The 19,223-nt window shown below is 53.8% G+C and overlaps 5 protein-coding genes across 5 annotated transcripts; 3 read left to right on the top strand and 2 right to left on the bottom strand.

Annotated features, from left to right (window-relative positions):
* Window positions 1-36: 36 nt before the first annotated feature.
* CORC01_10831 (amine oxidase) lies at window positions 37-1,497 on the top strand (the record flags this gene model as incomplete). The annotated part of the gene is made up of 2 exons (XM_022622458.1): window positions 37-231; window positions 277-1,497. 2 exons carry the CDS (start codon window positions 37-39, stop codon window positions 1,495-1,497), a joined length of 1,416 nt encoding a protein of 471 aa, XP_022471096.1.
* Window positions 1,498-2,118: 621 nt separating this feature from the next.
* Window positions 2,119-3,486, bottom strand: CORC01_10830 (uncharacterized protein; the record flags this gene model as incomplete). The annotated part of the gene is made up of 6 exons (XM_022622457.1): window positions 2,119-2,377; window positions 2,429-2,524; window positions 2,578-2,695; window positions 2,754-2,900; window positions 2,965-3,208; window positions 3,268-3,486. The coding sequence occupies 6 exons, from the start codon at window positions 3,484-3,486 to the stop codon at window positions 2,119-2,121; spliced, it is 1,083 nt and encodes a 360-aa protein (XP_022471095.1).
* Window positions 3,487-5,803: 2,317 nt separating this feature from the next.
* On the top strand, window positions 5,804-7,050 carry CORC01_10829 (uncharacterized protein; the record flags this gene model as incomplete). Its single annotated transcript, XM_022622456.1, has 2 exons — window positions 5,804-5,875; window positions 6,448-7,050. The coding sequence occupies 2 exons, from the start codon at window positions 5,804-5,806 to the stop codon at window positions 7,048-7,050; spliced, it is 675 nt and encodes a 224-aa protein (XP_022471094.1).
* Window positions 7,051-7,146: 96 nt separating this feature from the next.
* CORC01_10828 (uncharacterized protein) lies at window positions 7,147-8,103 on the bottom strand (the record flags this gene model as incomplete). Its single annotated transcript, XM_022622455.1, has 3 exons — window positions 7,147-7,392; window positions 7,483-7,966; window positions 8,096-8,103. 3 exons carry the CDS (start codon window positions 8,101-8,103, stop codon window positions 7,147-7,149), a joined length of 738 nt encoding a protein of 245 aa, XP_022471093.1.
* Window positions 8,104-9,337: 1,234 nt separating this feature from the next.
* Window positions 9,338-10,030, top strand: CORC01_10827 (uncharacterized protein; the record flags this gene model as incomplete). Its single annotated transcript, XM_022622454.1, has 1 exon — window positions 9,338-10,030. The coding sequence occupies one exon, from the start codon at window positions 9,338-9,340 to the stop codon at window positions 10,028-10,030; it is 693 nt and encodes a 230-aa protein (XP_022471092.1).
* Window positions 10,031-19,223: the final 9,193 nt, after the last annotated feature.

Genomic DNA, 19,223 nt, shown 5'->3' with positions numbered 1-19,223 from the left:
ACCCTCTCTTGCCTTGCCTCGCCTCCACCTATCACCATGGCTGCCCTCCTTTCCGCCCTTCTTCACGTCTCGTCCCTCGCGGCTGCGGCCTTTACCCCGCCTCAAGTCTCTTCGGCCGTCATCGTAAGGGATGTCGTGGTTCTCGGCGGCGGTGCTTCCGGCGCCCATGCCGCTTTCCGGATCCGCGACGGCAACAGGACCGTCGCCCTAGTCGAGAAGGCAGATCGTCTTGTACGTTTCCTGACCGGGTGATGAAGGGAGAACTGACACGTGCAGGGTGGCCATGTTGCCTCCTTCACCGACCCGCGAACCGGCAAGCTGTACGACTACGGCGTCAACTCGTACACCGACTATGGCGCGGCCCGCGAGGTCTTCGCCCGTTTCGATGTCCCCGTCCAGAGCCCGGCTCGATTGCCCCTAGTGTCCACGTACGCCGACTTCAACACGGGCCGCGTCACGAATTCTTCGGCGCCCGCCCCAGCTGAGATCACAGCCGCTCTTGAGAAGTACCTCGAGATTTGCGAGTTGTACGAGTCCTTGATCAGTCCTTCTTACGCCAACTTTCCGAACACCACTGCCGGCATTCCCGAGGACTTGACGCTCCCATTCCCGGACTTTGTCGAGAAGTACAATCTTGCCGCTGCCGTCCCACGCATCTTCCAGGTCACCGGTCTGGGTATGGGCAACCTCGCCAACCAGACGACGCTGTATGTGATGCAAGCCTTCGGCGCAGACCTCACCCGCTCCCTGCTGGGAAAGGTCTCCTCCTTTGTCCCCGTTTCCCAGCGGAAGCAGGATCTCTACGACGCCATCGCCAGGCTCCTGGGCGACGACGTCTTCCTCTCTTCCGTGGCCGTTCGCACCATTCGGACCGACGAGGGCGTTGAGGTTCTGGTCAGCGGCGCCGACGGCCAACTCACTCTCGTCCGCGCTAAGAAGCTCCTCATCGCCTTCGAGCCCACCCTTGCCAATCTCGACGGGATCGACGTGGACGAGAAAGAGGCGGCCGTTTTTTCCCACTGGGAATGGTCTCACGTGCATGTTGGTGTCGTCTCCCACCCCTCCCTTCCCAGGGGGTATTCTCTCGCCAACCGCGACCCCACCCACTGGCTCTCTCTCCCCGTGACCCCTTCTGTTGGCCGCTTCGACTATCTGGGCGACGACTACTTTCGCGTCTTCGTCACCGGCCCCCCTGGCTTCAACACCTGCCAGGCACAGAGCCAAGTCTACAGGTCCCTGGAGAAGCTCGCCGATGCCGGCACGATCCCACCCATCCGGGGCGAGAGAGTCCAATTTCACGCGTGGTCCGACCATGGTGCCATGCACCTGCGCGTGCCCGGCTCCGAGGTTAGGAACGGCTTCATAACGGGCCAGTACGGACTACAAGGCCACAGGAGCACATATTACACCGGTGGCGCTTGGTCTGGACAGTTCACGGCCATATTGTGGTGGTTCAACGATTGGTATCTTCTTCCCAAGCTGCTGGCTAGACTCTGAGGAGTGACGGCAATGCTGGGCACGGGGACTGCATGCCAAACATATGCAATGATATATCCATGGACGTATATACTCGCTCTCTATTACTTACCTCCGCTACCCCAACGGTTCCTCGTTGCAATGCGATTGTTTTCCGTCCGACGTCTCTATCCTTCACTCCAGTGATCCAGTGACCAAGAACCCAAGCGCAACGAGAAGTGCTCCGGGCCCTAACGGCATCTGAAGTCAGAGAATGAGAGGCGGCACGGTGTGGCCAACTTCATTCGCGGCAAAATTGGACGTGCGTCTTCGTGAATCCGTCGCCAGAACTGAGAAGCCGTGATAATGCTGACCGGATTGGGTAGCCAACCGGTCTTTGTTCAGGGAAGGAGTTGCAGCCATGTCGAGAAACTGCCAGGTGCATTGATCAGGACGATTTGCCCGTCGGTGATTTCATATTTGTATGTTCATTCGTACTAGGCACAGCGACGAGGCAGTTTCACCTCGCAAGGGCGGACAACGGGTAGCTGACGAGGTGCGAGCAGAGTTGCATGATGCTAAAGCCACTGAAGTGTTTCTTCGGTACATGGGCTGGAGTGACACCCTCCACATCGATCGTCCCGCTTCGGCTGCCTCGTGTTCTTATCCTTCACTGTCTCTAGTGACGGTAATCTCCGTTTTCTTGGTGATTTTGTTCCGCGGAATTGACTCCGGGCTGGGAACTGCACTACGCCCGTACCATGCTGTATCTCCGCGGCTGCTACTTGGTTGTCTCTGGAACGATCGCATGCCATACTCACGGTTCGTACTGTCACCGCGCGAAGACAAATGGAGGATTTTGCTGACAAACGGCTTCAAGGCCGGTGCACACGCCGCGATGATGCCGAGTTGTAATTGTACACTGGAGGCATGAGCACGAGGTGATCACGGCAAGAGCATTCGGTACACTCACAAACCCAAGACTTGTATGTTTTGATTGAAGGTCTTGTCCTTGTCCACCTCCAACGCGAGCTGGTATTTTGATTTGATAATGCCCATGATGACGGCGCTGGGAAAAGGTTCAGCCAAGGCTCCTGCCGCTTCTCGACGACGCATACGTACATGTAGCCCAGGCTTAAGATGCCGATGACGTACAGCCGAGCTTTCCGCTTCATCTGGAGGCTCCATACAATTGGTACAGGCAGTGTAGCGAAGATGATATCGGTACCTATATTGAATGCTGGTGATCCGTCAGTGAAACCGCGCAGAGCAAGCCGCTGCCTGTCAGAAGGACGTACCGGTGTTGACTACGCCGAAAACGATGAACGTCTTGATATTCATGCACGTAGGCGTCGGTTTGATGGTCTTGTCCCAGTAACCCTCCATAGGGCGACACATGAGGAAGAAAGGAAGCGTGCCGCCGACGCAATAGACGCAAGTTACGCCTGGCCTCGTCAGCTGATTCATCTCCTGGTTGTGCCCCGTGCCCGGTCATCTTGGGCGACGTACCAATCATTATCCACAAAGTCCATTTGTACCATTTTCTCTGTGTCATGTTCTCACTCAGCCGCAAGAGGTTGAGGGCAATGGAGAGCTTGAGCCACATGAAGGCGAGGCCGGCAGAGACGATCGACTGCCAGAACCCAACTTTCTGGAACATCATGTAATCCTGTTCTGCAATCGTATTGTAGTGCTTTCCAAGGCCGTGATTTGCCTGGATGACGAAGATGATCCAACCTCCCAGAGCAAAGAGCTGGAACGGGCGACCATCAGTACGACGGCTGGGGAACGGTCGAGCGGGGAGAAACCTACTGCAGAGAAAACCATCATGAGATCATCCCATCCCCGCGCCTTCACGACCAAAACTCTGGCATACACCCGCAGGCCGACGAAGAAAAGTGCCACGACGTGGAATGTCGTGACAACGGCCAAGATCCGCGTGGTGTTGCTTTCCGCTGCCCGCGCGGGGTTGCTCTCCGTTGCCCGACTGGGGTCGAACGCCTCGGCAGCCGTTCTCAAGGTGTCGTTCATTGCTGCTCGGATAGTCGAAGTAGATCGGTGGTCGTGGACTTGGATTTGATCACTTTGTGAGCACAGTTCTGAGAGGCATGCCTGACGAAAGGTTCAGCTTTTATATGGACGCGGAGGGGCTCCTGTCACGACTGTAGCGTTGTGTCTCCCGGTTACGTCTGAGGAAATTAAACGTCAAGCGAAAGGGGCGAACGACCAAGTTCCTTGCCTTTGCAATGCGGGCGATACCTGGCGGACCCGGTTACCTCTTTTGGTATCCGGGACAGCGGACGAAGGACGTGTGACAAGTTCCGCAGTGATGCTCTGTCCGGATACCCCGTACAAGCTTGTGCCAAGGTATCTCATCGTTCTCGCACCAATGTAGCCAGCATTCTATGAGACGCCTTATCCAATACTGCTAGACTGACCCTAAGGTTGGTGGCCTACCACCGATCGAGCCAGAGTGGCTCCATGATATTCCCAGTCTGCCTAGCAGAGGGGCCCTTGGTAGAACAATACGTGTGCTTGTGACGAAGTTTGCCTTCTCACTGGAACTGATGGCAAGAATCCAACGCCAATGTCGCTCGGGTTTCTGCCCACTCTAACTGGGACCAGTTTCAGCTCGCGATCCATGCCTCTGACAATCATCCACTGATGCTGCCTCTGGGGGTGTCATCCATCCGGCCAGGTGTATTGCCTCGACATGCCCAGCTGACTCTCCTTGAACGCGGAACCCTGTCATGCTGCAGAAAGTGTTCCCCGTTCCCCCACTGCGCATATTCGGTTGGTCATGCTCTTGGCTGTCTGCTCCCAACGGTCTCGTTACCCTTCCGGGACTAGAACACAAGGACTGTCCGGACCAGATGGCAGTAGCTCCAATCGAGGGTGTGGATGGCTACCCGATGTAGCAGCTAGGAGACAATCAGGCATACTCATCCCAGCCAAACGTGCAGGGTTATCGGCACCTTGCGTGGATCAGAGACTGTGGTACATAGGGTGAAGGCGGCCTCGGTCGACAAAGGCCAATGCTCATTTCGCACTTCCCTTGGTCGGTCAGGGTTGGTCGAAGATCTCATCTCTGGTTGGCGAATCCAGCTGTCGAGTGATGGGTTGGTAGTCCGTGCGCAGATCGCATCCGCCAAGATCGCATCATCCGGTTTTGATGAACCATCTTGCGAGCATCGATGAAGTTACCTTTCGGGAACCCATCACAGCAGGTCTGTCGGCCACTTAATCCAGACGGCACCCTCTACGAGCGTTCCAGTGGAGCATATCCATTTCCGAGGCACCGGCTGTTCCGCGATTGGCCCAGAACAACCAAGGAATACCCCGACACTTCATGTCGCAATGGCAGGGCCTTTATTCTTGCCTCATAGTAGTAGTCTGCTCCTTCAAGACGGATAGGCGACCGTTTCCGAGTACCGTCATCGTAGAGAACTCTTTGTGCAGTGGTTTGCATTCGTCGCCAGGTTCAGGTCTTTCCCCTCAGTCGCCCGTAGCATTCACCAGCACCATGGCTGACTCGACGAGAAAGTAGACATGGTCACGCTGGCCGCTGCACAAAGATGCATATCATGAGTCTCACATTCCACATGCTGTTTTTCAGTCGTCTCTGACCGGCGTGATGTTCTGCCTGCGTACCCTGATATTCTCATAAAGAGTTTGCTTCAACAAGAAGCAGAATGCGAAGGAAGGCGCCGCGGAGATGGCCGTTGATGACATTGCCGGCTCGAAAGCTCAATAGATAGAAGACCCAATGAAGACTGGTTGAGCATAAAGTATGGTCGCTAAACGTAATGGGTGCTTCAGGTGTAGTCACACACGACTATATTTCCACCGTGGTTATCTTCGGTGCTCTCCTGAGGGCGAATGTGTTCTGTCCCGCAATTTGCCTGGCTTTGGGACCGGCGCTTCCGACGTGTTTGGCCATCTCGGGCAGAAGACGACAGCGTCGTGGGTTTCGTAGCAAGGCATGTGCTCGTGTTTATGAGACCAGACACTCTCACTGTCTCCCTGGTCTTCAAGTGATGCTCCATCCTTAGTCACTGACGGTTGATCGGTGGGAGATAGATAAAGTTGTTGTTCTCAGTGCGTTTCTAACCTATAGAAGTCTAGAAAGGCAACGCCGCTGTCGATACTATTCTCCGCTGGCTACTGTCATCGCCATCTCTGGTCCGCGGTCGCTCGACCCCCTCCCCTCGACTTCCCGAGGCTGCCGTGGTGGTCCAAAAAACGGCTTTCGCTTTGATTTGTCTTATGACCTGGCGCATCACCGGCAAATTACCACAGATCACGGCAAGGTTCATCTCAACGAAACTGTGGCGCGTCAGTCCAAGCCATGTCTCTGCGCAAGGTGGCTCACATGAACATCATGGCCAGGGCAGCGCTCCTGACGGGATCGGAACCGCCTGTCAGGCTGCAGAGAAAGTAAAGCCTCGTTGATAGTCAACGAAGGCTCATACGAGGCAGAATCCTTTCGATGGCTGTTAAGTCCGACCTGCCCTGTTCTGGCTGGCGCTCGTGTGTGATGGCGCTCACGCGCGTAAGACAGGTGGAACGAAACATGGCCATCACAATCCCCGTGGTCTCCCGACGTTGGAGGACAAGGCTCGCGATGGGCATTGGCAGTTGCATTGCCGACACATCTCGGCACGTGCGGTTTCAAACTGTCGATGCCAATCCTGTTGGAGCTGGCCAAATCTGCCATCGTCCATGAACCGGCTCGCTTGATATCACTGGCCAAGGATCAACTGCCAACCATTGGATCTGTCTTCCCAATCGCGTCGAGCACCAACCACTGTAGCGTGCGATGAAGTGGTGAAGTTGGCTAGGTTTGACGTGATTGGCCAGCACACGACGTGCCCATCTGGTTAGCGGACAGGTGCAATCGGGCGCTGACTCGTCGCCTCGCCATGTCGGATCTAGGCCCGGACGTGGCGAGTTGTACCGTCCGGTGCCTAAACCCCGCGCGGCGCACCACAGGGTTGCGGTACCTCTTGCCGGAGCGACGCCAGCGGGTGCACGCCAGCCGCGGCCCCTGAGGCCAGCGTCAATCCAGCATGGGCCACACCGAGTCGGCAACTAGACGGCGCGGCCAAGGACGACGGCTTGTCACTGTGGTTCAACTCGGTCGACACCACGGCAGAGGCTTCCCGGTCACTGGTATTCAATTGTTCACTCACGGGTGCTTGGGGTCCAAATTTCATGCACACGTCCTTCCGGCTGGGTGTGCTGGTCGCCTTCATCGCAGGAAAGAGTAGCTCATATTGCACCGTGACGCCGGGATACGCACTGAATAGCGTCATCAGGCAGTTCATGTTGGGTCCAAATGGTCGAGCAGATCAGCGGAGGACCACGTCGGGCACAGACCGCGTGAACTTGGAGCATCGCGGCACCAGGTCTTTTGCCGGTATTCTACACGCATCTATCACTACATCCCTCATCCTCCTGCACTTACAACCAAGACTTTGCGAGCGTGTGACAAGCCTCATCTGCGTGCGCATACCTACAGAAGACGTGGTGGTACCAGGAAGGCGCAACCAGGCGGTCTTCCGGGACAGCCAGCTCGAGCAGTCATACCTATGAAGTAGACATCGCAGTCGACCTGCTTTCTTGTCTTCTATTACACTACCGTGAGTGCATTGTTTGAGTTGGCTGCCGATACATCTGGCCACGGCTCGCTCAAAGTATATCGTTTCTGGAGCTGCTTGCATTCAAGGATAGGACCATGTCTGTGTCGGCAACCTCGGCATGGCCCTGGTGATGGTGCAGCAGCTGCTCCGTTGGGGGACTCCTCAAGCCGTATGCTGCCAGGCTGGTAGGAGGGACGCACTTGACAGGAGAATTTGAAGGCGCCTTACGGGACTTAGAGCCATGGTTACTCACTCTGCGGTCCTTGCTACGACCCTTGATTGCCTTGTTGCTGTTCTTGTAGAGGTTCGCGAATTACCAGTACATCTCGCATGTATCGGCTGACAGGCCGTCGATATCAGGAATGTAGACTACCCAGTCCATTACCTCCATGATTGGTCTGTTTCCAGAGTTGGCCGTGTGGCCATCAGGTTCGGCTGGGTCCGGGCTTCCGTTCCTGTTGCCGGCTGCGGGGCCGTTTGCTCTGGGTGATGTCACGACCACCAATGATGCGGTCTTCTTGCTGTTTGGTTGAATCAGCCAGCCTATGTACTTGACGTCTGCGGTCGAAATGAACGCCATATTGTCCAACGAGAGGTCCTCTCTGATCTGGCTGACGTGATTCATATTCATTGAGCTGGTCCTTATGTGATGCCCCAGCACGCCGTAGATTGAGATACGCATCAAGGCTCCGTTACCAACGCTTTGTTCCCAGTCCTTGGCCAAGTGGCGGAGCGCCTCCGTGTCTTTCGTCGTGGGTCTCTTGATGCTCAAATCATCGCACTTGACTTGATTAAAAGACACTGTCTTGATCGCAAGGCTATGTTGATTGCTCTTCTGTTCGGTGGCGCGGTCTATGTGCCCCTTGAGACTGCAGAGGCATGTGGCTCTTGTCCTGGCGAAGGCGCCAAAGTTGGCATCATGGCAGACAACCCCAGCCAAACAGAATTCTCAGGCCAAAGCCAGGACCCATACAAGCAGCACAATTAAAGAAACCCACAAGTTCATGGAAATGGATGCCGTTCAGGATACAAACGACTGGTCTGCGGTGGCATTCCGCTGATAACTCCTCTAGTCCGGGACTAGCAACACTATAGCGAGTTCACCCATGCAGACGAACGGATCCCGAAGGAGATTGACGAATGAAACTCATTCAGAAAATCAATTGGAAGCTTATGAGCCAGTCAATAGGAGAGAAAATCGTTGATTCAATGGCCTGAACCACCCGTGTAAACGGACCACATGTGGCAGACTTTCTCCCAACCGAGCCCAACTGGATCTGTCTGTAAACTTGCTTGAATAGATTGAGGGCAACAGTCCCAAGATGCCTCCGGATTATGGTATGTGCAAGATGTCTTTCATGATGGTACGCCGGATTAACAGTGTGATTTTGACTGATTGATTTTATCCTGGTAATAATGTAATGATTTGATTTGATTTGATTGATTCCTACTCGGTTTTGGCCGCTTTAGTCAGCAACTATGCCCGGATAGCGGGGTTTGGCCAACAGCCGACGCGCTCCGGATATTAATCCGCAGCGCCCCACTTCGCCAATGCAATACACTGACCAGCTGTCTCCATATTTCCCACTTTGCTCTCCAACCTCTATCTACATTCGGCTGCCACCTCGTGTAGTTCGCGGTTCTCTACTAATGTACACGTATGTCTAGGCTCTATTGAGGTGTTACTCCTCGTGCAACGGTTCAGCGTACCGACAGTCTGCCCCCAATGTTCAGCTTAGTCTGGTGTGTGACTCGATCCCGTGTTGCCCAAGGATCTCGGTCTGTTCTGTGAATCGGATTGCCTTGACGGCTGCTTTGCGCTTGTTCAGTATGACCCGGAGGATAATAATGTAATATTGGACGTTGCCGGCGTCCGTCGCCGATGGAGAAGCGGAGCCGGATGTGGTATTATCCGAGGCGGGAAATGAGCCGACCGGGTAGTCACGTGACACTACACCCCACTCACAGTCACCGTCTTTCCTTCCGAAGCCGCTTCAAGTACAGGATATTGCGCGTTGCAGAACCACGAGTTTCCATGAAACCTGGTGCCCGCGACTCGAAACATCAACTCGTCGCCTTTGAATACCATCAAATCACTTGCCCTTACCTGTCTCGCACGTTCTTTCCAAGGCACCGCCTGCCGCCGCCGTCCGATACGTCCGCTCTATGGCCATCCGACAAGTCGATCCCTACGCGATGCCCACGTTGTTTGCGAATTAGAGCGAGTTGGGTTGCACATCATGCCAAGTCACGATATCCCATACAACAAGCCCGGGTTGCGAAAGCTCATCGATGGTGTCAAGGGAACCCTGGTGCCGGGAAAGAGGGCGCGTGTAGAAGCTGTGAAAGGGGATACTGAACTTTACAGCTACCCATGGGACTACAACAAGCACACCCAATTTGTGCAGGATGTTCTCCGGTTTGAGGATCCGACAATGATCGATACGCTCGTTGAAAGCGATAATCCGAATAGTTTGGGCCCTGCACAACGTCACACAATATCCTACTACATCCGCAAGAATATGGAGCGGTCGGGCCTGCGCTCGCCCAAAGGCTCGGGGCGGTACCATCCTTGTCTATTCTGGCTTAATTCTGGAACGCAGTGGATCCAGAAGGAGCAAATGGCTGTCATAGTACTGATAGAGATGCACGAGCGCGTTTCAGCGAAGGACGATTCGGCGAAGGACGATTCGACGAAGGTCGATTCGGCGAAGGTCGATCCGGCGAAGGTCGATTCGGCGAAGGTCGATCCGCCGGAGGCCAAAATTCTTTCGCCGGATGGCGAGTGGTCAGTGACAGTCCCTTTAACAGTCGGCTGCGTCATTCTACTATACGGACCACACGGTTGGCGCTCAGAGACTCAAGCGATGTCATTTCTGTTTCTATATTACGACATTGTGAAGGATGCGGATGGAGCCAACTCGGCTTCTTGATGCTATGGTATATAGAAGACGATCGATAAGATTCAATTCCAGTGGCAGGTCCATTCACTTGTCCGTCATGTCTGTACAGCGGCGTTTGTATGGCTTAGCCTGCGACTGTTGCTCCATCCCGCCCCATTTGACGTGTTCTGGCCAACCGCCGGAACGGTTCCACATCGCGGGTCGTTTCTAGTAGCTTCGTGGCTCAGCAACATTCGCAAGTGAGGCTGGTTACCAACATTGAAAGAACTTTTCCAGTAGGCAAAGCCGTGAGTGCTCCGTAGCCGCCTGTCGCCGTAATGTCGGCAAAGACCTTTACACAGCGCATCCGTCTAAATGTTTTTTGACCAATCGATTCAGCGAAGGATTGGCGTTCAGTAGATCCTCCTCGAATAGCGCTCGTTTGCCCCTTACATTTCGACGCTGGTAGAGCTCTTTCACACTGAGGATGGATGCAAAACCCCAGATCAATCCGTTCTCTTCCACTCCCAAACGCAGGTACCTAGCCACGTCAAGCGGAATTGCCCCGAAGAATCCCGATGGGTTTTCTGTACACAACCTTTCCTTTTCCAATAGGTCATTATGATCTTTCAATGCCAAACTAGCAGACCCGAAGGACGGCACGGGAGCGGACTGCAACGGGTCAGCCGTGGGATCATCAAGCTTCGTCCGAATATGGCCTCGAACCCATGACGGAAAACAGCAAATCAACACGACGCAAGCATCTACAAGCTGTTTGTGGTCAGCAAGTCCAAAAGTTGGTGGGACCACGCATACCTTCGGGTGCATTCCGAAATTCGTCTTACCATGGCCATCGGCACAAATCACCAGCTCGGCGCTGATGAGAGGGACGGTCGCATCCGCGCCTATCATGCGATGAGTCTGCAGGGGTGAACGGTGATGTGGGCACTTGTCCCCTTGAAGCGAAAGTCGTAAAATTTACGACTTTCGGGCCAAAGTCGTAAATTTTACGACTTTGGCTCGAAAAGGTTTGGCCGGGTGGGGCAGGCTACCACCGCAAGGATGCCAAATAAAAATATTCCACCTTCCGCGGGCGCACCCCACTTGACACTGTCCCTTCTCAGACCGATCTCGTGAATGCTACGAACCTGGCCCAGAACGCTTTGGCCAGGCTGGGGTGGCCGTAGCCGGAACCCATGCATGCAAGGCTCTTTTGCTACTCACACACCCGCCCGCTGAGGAGCTGCAGTCGAGAGCATCTTCGGACTGAACTCGTAATTATTACGAGTTTGCCCAAGGTAGTTAGTCTGGCTTGAGATGACGTGGGCTAGGCCATGTGTCTAGTAAGGTCGTCTGGGCAGACCCTGGGTCAGGTACAGAGACAACAACATCACCCGGGGGTGCTGGCCACAAACCCCACACACAACTAAAGCGACATATTGCGGGTAGATGTCCTTGGGGAGGCAGAGGGAGGATGTCGTCTGGGAGCTCATGATCGACCGATCCAAAAGTGATCCAACTGGAAATGAGTGAAATGAGACACCAGGTCAATTACGTATTCAAGCATCAACAGACTGGAAATGGAAGACAGGCGAGGAAGGCCTCATGCCGTTGCCCGAAGTGACACTCAGGTCATTTTGCTTTCTCAGCTGCCCTACAATGTAGAGCGGTCAAACTTGGATGACCATCGCAGGATACGTTCGTTCGAGCTGGCGAATCTAGGCATTTCGTCTGTACTCCGCGTGGACGTTCTGCTACCATTACCAGCGAAAAGCCCGTGATTTCAGCCAACTGGCGGCTCGACGGGGAGGATCTCCATCGTCGAACAAAGTCATGGCAAGACCGGGGCTCGGATTGCGAAAGAGGAAGGCATGTGCCCTTGCTAGAACACATGAAATATCGTTTTCGACAGAGATTGTAGTGTCTGCCGGTGGTCACCGCAACCAAATCCGACGTGGGAACGGACCGGACGTGATTTATGTGACAGTAACTTTTCAGGGGTCTGCCGCGGTGGCACGGTCCATGTAGCAATGCCATGCCTCCCTAGTGCCACTCCATGAATCGCAGCAGGACCAAACGAGGCAATCCTTGCGTGCGACGGACTGAAAGACAAACAGTTGGCTCGCGGATAACGTCTGGTGAGGAATTCCCACATGCCCTAAGAAACACACCGCATTGCTAGGTCGCTGTTGGCTGACATCGAGCAGACAATAGCCTGTCTTGGCATGCTGTCTACATGCTAGTGTACAGCGACGCAGCGTTTGATGGACAGCCTCCTGGTGTGGCTCTACCTTGGTCGTCGTCGTGGGATGAAGGCCAGAAACTAAGCCTTGCATATCGATGTGAGCTGCAGAGTATACATTGCTCCAACGCCAGTATGCCACTTGGTGGCACTCCGATGATCAGCAAGCATCTAGTTCGGCAATGGCCCCCTTCTGTTCTGCAATCTGACGCGGTTGCACAGTCTTTTCACTCCACGGGTGGTGGCGTAGTGCATGAGCTGGACCCGTTTTGCGAATTGATACCCGAGTGATGTGCTTGTCTCTGCATCTTTTCCTGGCGTTTCTCATCACGACCGTTGTGTCCAGTTTTGTCAGTTCCGCCACACGCAGACGACTCGGCTTGATCGAGATCTGACGCACACCAGCCAGAAGCAGCGCCGTATGGCACTGTAGGCTTTTCTTGACCTCATTTGCCGCATCCCGAGTGGAAGTGATGTGAGGGATGTGATCCTCTCCATGCATGCATATCCGCGGCATTCTGGCGCAATCGAATGTCCCCTCGATCGTTCAGGAGTCCGGTTTGTTATGAGGATCCAGACCCCGATGCAAGGTGAAAAGCAATCATCGGGTCCATAGATCGGCGAGCGATCAAGCGCACCCGCAGATGACCTCGCCCGCAGTATATGACACGCATGTACATGCACCCTTCACAGCAATCTGTTGGCTATCCCATCATTCTCCATCCAAATGTGACACAAAAAAGCAGAAACGCAATGTGGAATTACAGCCAGCCCGAGTTTCAATGCGGTCACGCCAGTGTATCGTTTTGCGGTGGTGTCCAGTCTACACGAGGACCCGAAGGCAATCTCAAGTACCGCGGTGATGTAGTCTGCGGGGAATGCAAGCCATACTCCCCAATCGTATGGGAGAGCATGATCAATCGTTCGTAGCTTTCCCCCTCACAATCGTGCTTTTGGCTAGTTCAAACAGCAATTAGACGCCCGTGACGATGGAGAAGGGCTGGTAGGCTCAGAGACCAACCTTGTACCAGGAGCCTGGCGTCTGACCGGCTGTAAAATCACCTCTTCCATAGCCAGGTGGCCGCTGGCTAAGACTTCAAGGTTCATAGTGATCCGCAGGCACTGTAATTATAGCGTCCTTGAGAGAGGAGTGCTGAAGAATGATTCCCATCGAAGGAGAGCAATGCCAAGTACCTCTCCCGTGATATTTGCGTTAACGCTATTGTTTGGTGCCACGACCGACAGTCGGCACTTCTCGCCAAAGATTTGAAACCTTTCGTAGGCTCTCATCGTCATGACTGCGGAAAAACAGTAAAATGTGCCTCTCCCTGCAACAAGGCCGTCCGGGTTTCTATCTCGTCACAGCTCGCGCGATATCGTCGAGCGCCGAGTCGAGTGCCGAGATGAGCCCGTCTATGGTGAACTTCGATCCGCTTGGAACGAAAGGACTGTTTGCGGACAGCCGGCATGTCGCGGTGCCCAGGTCGTTCCTCTTATGAGACCTTTTCCCGCCCTGAAACAATCATCCGAGTCGCCTATTCTCCCCGTAAACTCGACTCTCACATTTTCAATCGAGAAGGCCTCGCTGGCGATAATGGACGACAATACCACTCGTTTTCTCCACTGACTTGGGCATGCCGGCAGAGACTCCGGGGGCACGCCTGGCTCGTTTTCGTTCAAGATCACAACCGAGACAAAGGGACGAGTACGATCCCTCATCATTACGTTCTTCCCCTAATGTGTTCAGGTCACTGGCCCTCACCGAGAAGTCCCTTTTTCCGGCTGGATGATGGTCTCGGCCGTTGGTTTCCAGGAGTTCCACTACAATACACAAACGTTTCATTACAGAATGTTCATTTTGCTTCTGCACGATCCCGGCGCCCCGGGATACGTGGTATAGGGCTTGAAAGGCAGTTTTTGCGGCTTGGTAGCATTGAGAGCATAGGAACGGGCGCAAGATGCTTGAAGTGAGGCGTGATAGACTTCCGAATAAACCTAGCAGACTCTGCACACATCCTCTATACAGGATTCGCCCTGATCGTATCTTGGCGAGGCCCCCTTACCGGCTCCAATTCTCACTGGACCGACCGGAATGCCCCAGCCCAGCTTCGTTCTCTGTATCGAAAGCAGACGAAGTGCGAAGTTTTTGCTTCTCTTTCGTTGTTTTCGACCGCTGGGGGCTGAGTGAAGTGGCAAAGCGGTCACAGGATTGTGATCAGCTGCATCAAGGCAGGTCAAACTGAAAGAAGCTACCCGATGGGCCAACGTTGCGCTCAGGGGGCATCACTAAGACTTGCATCATAAAACTCGCTTCTCTTCAGCGGTGGCTCCTACCACGCCTGATACCCACCATGGTCACTTGGCTGCGTGCCAACTGGATGAGGAGACCCTGAGCTGGGCGAATGCTGCAGGTCCGCCAGGTCTCGAAATCCCAATCACTTGTAAATCGCGCAGCGCATTGTCGGGCTCAAGGTCTTGGGTACCCTGCAGCTGAGTGCAATTTTTCATTTCTGGAGCAGCCTCTATGGTGGATGCACGTTGCAATCGTTCAATGGTGTCATGCGGATGTGACACCTGAGTATATCCAGTATCCGCTACCACAGATGACGGTCTTCCTCCCGACAGGTCCGATGATTCGTGTGCGAGGCATCTCCAAGTTGAGGGTGGGTTTGTTGGAGTCACTCACATTGTTTTCGCAAAGCGGTGTCGCCATGGCTGGCGGGTACACTATGCCAAAGGCAGAAGCGGACGTCCGGGTCGCCAAGTGGTCCCATTCGCGAGGCTTTCGTGTCTACCAGTTTCTTCGCGCCCCGGTTCAGTATGCCGCGAGGTCGAGTACTTCAATACACTCCGAAAACGTCTTTGTTAGTTGGCTCTCGGTCACTGTTCTCATTTGTCACGGCCCAGACTCATTCACTTCACCTTGCCGTACCGAGAACGCTGGTGAGATACCGCGGAAGTAGAAACCGTCCACAAAGACTGCTCCTAATCGGCGTGCCTCGAAGCGTTGCCTTCTTTGGGCAGGTTTGCCGACCAGACGAAGGCTATTCCACCCTAGAAAATCGCACTAGATGACACGTTTCTGGGAAGAAAGCCCTGTCCATGCATGACCACGCGCAGGCAGATTGCTCACATGATGTCAGACACGGATTGTGGACAAAATTTGGAGGAGTTCCCGAAACTGCTATCCTGAACTTCTTTTAACTTGGGCCATTACTCATACTCTTGGGTTGTCGAGCAGTCCACCTCGAGTGTTTGGGGATCTTTGAGGATGCCGCGACACCTACACTGGCCGTAGTCCCTATAGCTACAGTAACATGCTTTCGACGCTCCTCCGTCCTTCAACCAATGCGGACGCATTGCCGGCTATGGTGGCTGCTTTCAACCCCGGGAGCCCCCAATGTTTATGGTGGGACTTGTCCGAGGGGCTGTCTTCCTCTGACGCCGCCTGGCCCTGGTGTCGCTCACGGTGCCATCTGCTTTCTTGTGACCGCAAGCAAATTCCTCCAACATCCTACACGGACGGAAGATACCCGAAGTAATATGGCTTTCTCCCGCAACGAGAGCAACTGCTCGAGACTCCATATACGCTCCAACATCGTTCCAACAGGCGGTGAATTGCCGGGATAGAGACAGCGAGATCATCAGCCGATGAGTTGCCCCGAGTCATGGCGTGATTTTCCACCCGAGCGTTCACTATGGCCTTTTGTTTTCGTTGCCTTGGTCGCTTGGGTCCGGCCATAAGGGGATGATCAGTCTGTTCCTGCTTTCTTGTTGCTCTCGGTGAGGCCGGACGCCACCCGAGCCGCCGCATACCTTGCGACCAAGCCGGATGCATTGAAAATTCCACGATGAGGTGTGCAAAGTACAAGTCTGATGCATTATTGCTGGCCTGTGGCACTAGTAGGCTCAGGAATCTCATTGTACTTGTGCTTTCAGGCGAGCGAATAGTGATGGAACAATCGTCGCGAAGTCATGGCTAACCATGGGCTGATGATACAGATCAGCTAGAATACTTTGCTCACTTTGCGCGGGTATGAAGAGCACGTCTCTGTGCTTCGCTTTATCCTTTCAGGGCCAGAGGCTGTAGACGGACTTGGTGGCCGGGCAGGTCACCGGGTCATTTGGCCCAATAGATTTGGCTCTAGGCTGTTGGAACTGGTGTTACTGCGTAGTCGGACATTTCACGACGCCCGCATTGCACTGACAGTAGCGGATACTTTACACTCCGGGGATCACTCACAACACGACAACACGCTGCAATCCTCGGCGATATGTTGAAGTATGGAAACGGAGCTGGGCAGTTTTTGCAGCCAGTCTATGGTGAAATTCTACTCGCAGACCCACTTCGTATCACCCATTGCAGCGACCTACGGTTCGACTGATCGTCTTCCATGGCATCCAAGCCTCCAAGCTTAATCGAAATTGTCTCGCAGTTCTGTTTTGTCTTGCTCCACAAGTCTATCTACGGGACTTTCGAGCGAATAGTCAGGTACCATGCCCGCAAGGTTCAGTGGAAGCTACTCCTCTTGGTCAGAGACCCAGTTTCATAGTAGTGAGCGGGAGGAAGTGGTTTGTCGGGAGGAGAGCATTTTGGCTTTAGCTGTCGCCCTCAGGACCCTATCAACCACCACATCAACTCCAAGGATGCACCATCCCTGAAAGGAGATCATTCTGCCTCATGACACCCGCTCTGGCACACTCACGGATCCTCGGCAGCACCCCATTACACAGCCACTTCGATATCTCCATTCGTGCCTCACTACCTTGCAAAGCCACCCGTAAACGTAGCTGCCTCAGTGAGATGGCTGCCAGTTTCTGGCCGAGTTGCCAAGCTAAAGCCTTCACCAAGCGTTGGTTGCGGAGATGCGACGCCGCTGGCCGAGTACGTGTTCCGAGCAGGTCAAGGTAACCGTGCAATTGCACCACATCGTGAAAACTTGGTTAATGACAGATCCGTTATCTGGCGCAGTTGGCCGCAGCTCCTAATTTTCAATAATCACGCCAAGAAGGTCGACCGAGGAAAGGGGATGGGCTAGTGCCACTTACGTCATCTTTTCTCCATTTGCCTGCCTATCTGCATCGCAAGTCTTCCCTAAAAGGTGATGGCGGTGAATACTTCTAATTTATTCAACGTGAAATGGCACATCCGATGTGCCCCGCGTGAGTGATGATGCCACGTTGCCAATGGAGAACATCAACAGTGTTTACTCAGGAGGGGCTCTGTTCATAGCAATCAGCAGATGGAATCCAGAATATCGCGCCTGCTCACACGCGCGGGTAGGCCTGGAATTGCGCGGCGAAGGTTTGGTCCGCGAGAAGGTGGGAGCTGTAGCATCTTGCTCATGAAACATCTGCCATTCGTCTGCTGCGATCTCAATATTCCGTCCATTCATGTAGCCTGGTTTCAATGCGCAAAGTAGGCTCGCTTAGCAGCTGCGGTACATAGTCCCTGTGACTAACGATCACTCGATTGGATGACATTGCACTACGGCCGAGCGCAATTGTTTCCCGGCAGCTGCAGAATTGGGGAAGCCTGAAGACAAGACGTCAATATCAAGTGCTCCTCTGGTTGGTTTGAAAGCTGTGATCAGGTCGGTGCCGTTGACCTCCTATGGAAGTGGTTCTTCAATGGAGACCCACTGCTGCGCCAATGACCACTGCCCGTGGGATAGATCGCTCAAATCCACCTCTGCAGCAATCCTTTCGGGTCCGATAATCCATGAATTTCGCTCACACTATGATCGAGTTATTTTCGCGAGTTGTCGGGCGTCACACAGAAAAAAGATCCAAACCAGGCATTGATCAATGCTTCTCCATGTGACGAGTTCCGAACGGCATTGAGGTCAAGGTACGATATTATCTTTTAACCTTTGGAATGCATTTCAGGAAGCGCGCAACCGAACCAAGCGAAGCAGGTTGTGAATTACACCCAGCCGACTGGGATTGCCGTCACATGACGGTCGCTTTCTGTTGGGGCGCTCATTAGCGACGTCCGAGAAAACCCTGTCCACTTTCTGCATGGCTCTGCAGTATTGGTGGAGAACAACGACCGACCTGGTGCGCAGATTTTAATCTCATGGTTGAATGAAATACACCGGTGAACGAGCTATAAGATGGCACACCCTCAGGTGCTACTAAAATTACGACCTGGGTCGTAATGTCATTGCCTTCGATCTTTGTGCAATTACGAAGACATCAGCCTCCCATGGCGTGTGACAGGTAATCTCCCAACCCTCCCTCTCGTCAAAATCCAGGGAAGAAGCTAATTCCTCGCTCGACTGAAGACAAATCGTCATTTATGCTCATCCTTTTCGCGAATCTCGAGGGAACTTGAGTGAATCCTTGCACGGTCATGGTCCAGAGTTCAGCCCCGCAATTGAGACGCAAGCCGATGTAGAGGGCGTTTTCCACAAGTCAATCGACCTCGCCCTAGGAACACGATCTTTTGAGTACTACGAGCGTTCCTTTCTAGATGTGGGAACTGGCTCGGGAATTTGGACGACGGATCTGGCAGAGTAGCCCGCGGCTCCCGCCCTAGACCAGGTGCAAATGATGACTAACCAAGGTGTTCAGCTATTTCTATAAACTAGGCCGGTCAGATATCCAAATCACGGGTACATTCACGAAGGCAGTTCAGCCAAAATAGTATGTTTTCCTCTGCCACTGACCGAAACAGTGAGTGGAATCCGATGCTGAGCGACGGCGTAGTATTCCAGTCACTACCGCTTACGTTCGTACAGACAGCCTGGAGGCGCTCGAGGGTCTGAAGACGGACTTCGATTATGTGCATTCAAGGAGGTTATGGGAAACGATCAAGCTGCGAGAAGAATATTTCAAACAGTTATATGCCCGTCTTAAGCCGGGAGGCAGAATGCAGCAAGAGGTGATCAGCTGGCTGCCTTGCGACCACCGGGATATCTCTTCGATATCGTCACGCTTGATGAAATGGTGTAATTTGCTGCAGGAAGCCATGAATGGAGACGATCAGGGGATGGAACA

Source organism: Colletotrichum orchidophilum, assembly GCF_001831195.1.
Source record: "Colletotrichum orchidophilum strain IMI 309357 chromosome Unknown Scaffold_110.1, whole genome shotgun sequence".
Lineage (NCBI taxonomy): Eukaryota > Fungi > Ascomycota > Sordariomycetes > Glomerellales > Glomerellaceae > Colletotrichum > Colletotrichum orchidophilum.
Note: the sequence above shows the minus strand (reverse complement) of the source record. Positions and strands in the feature narration are given on the sequence as shown.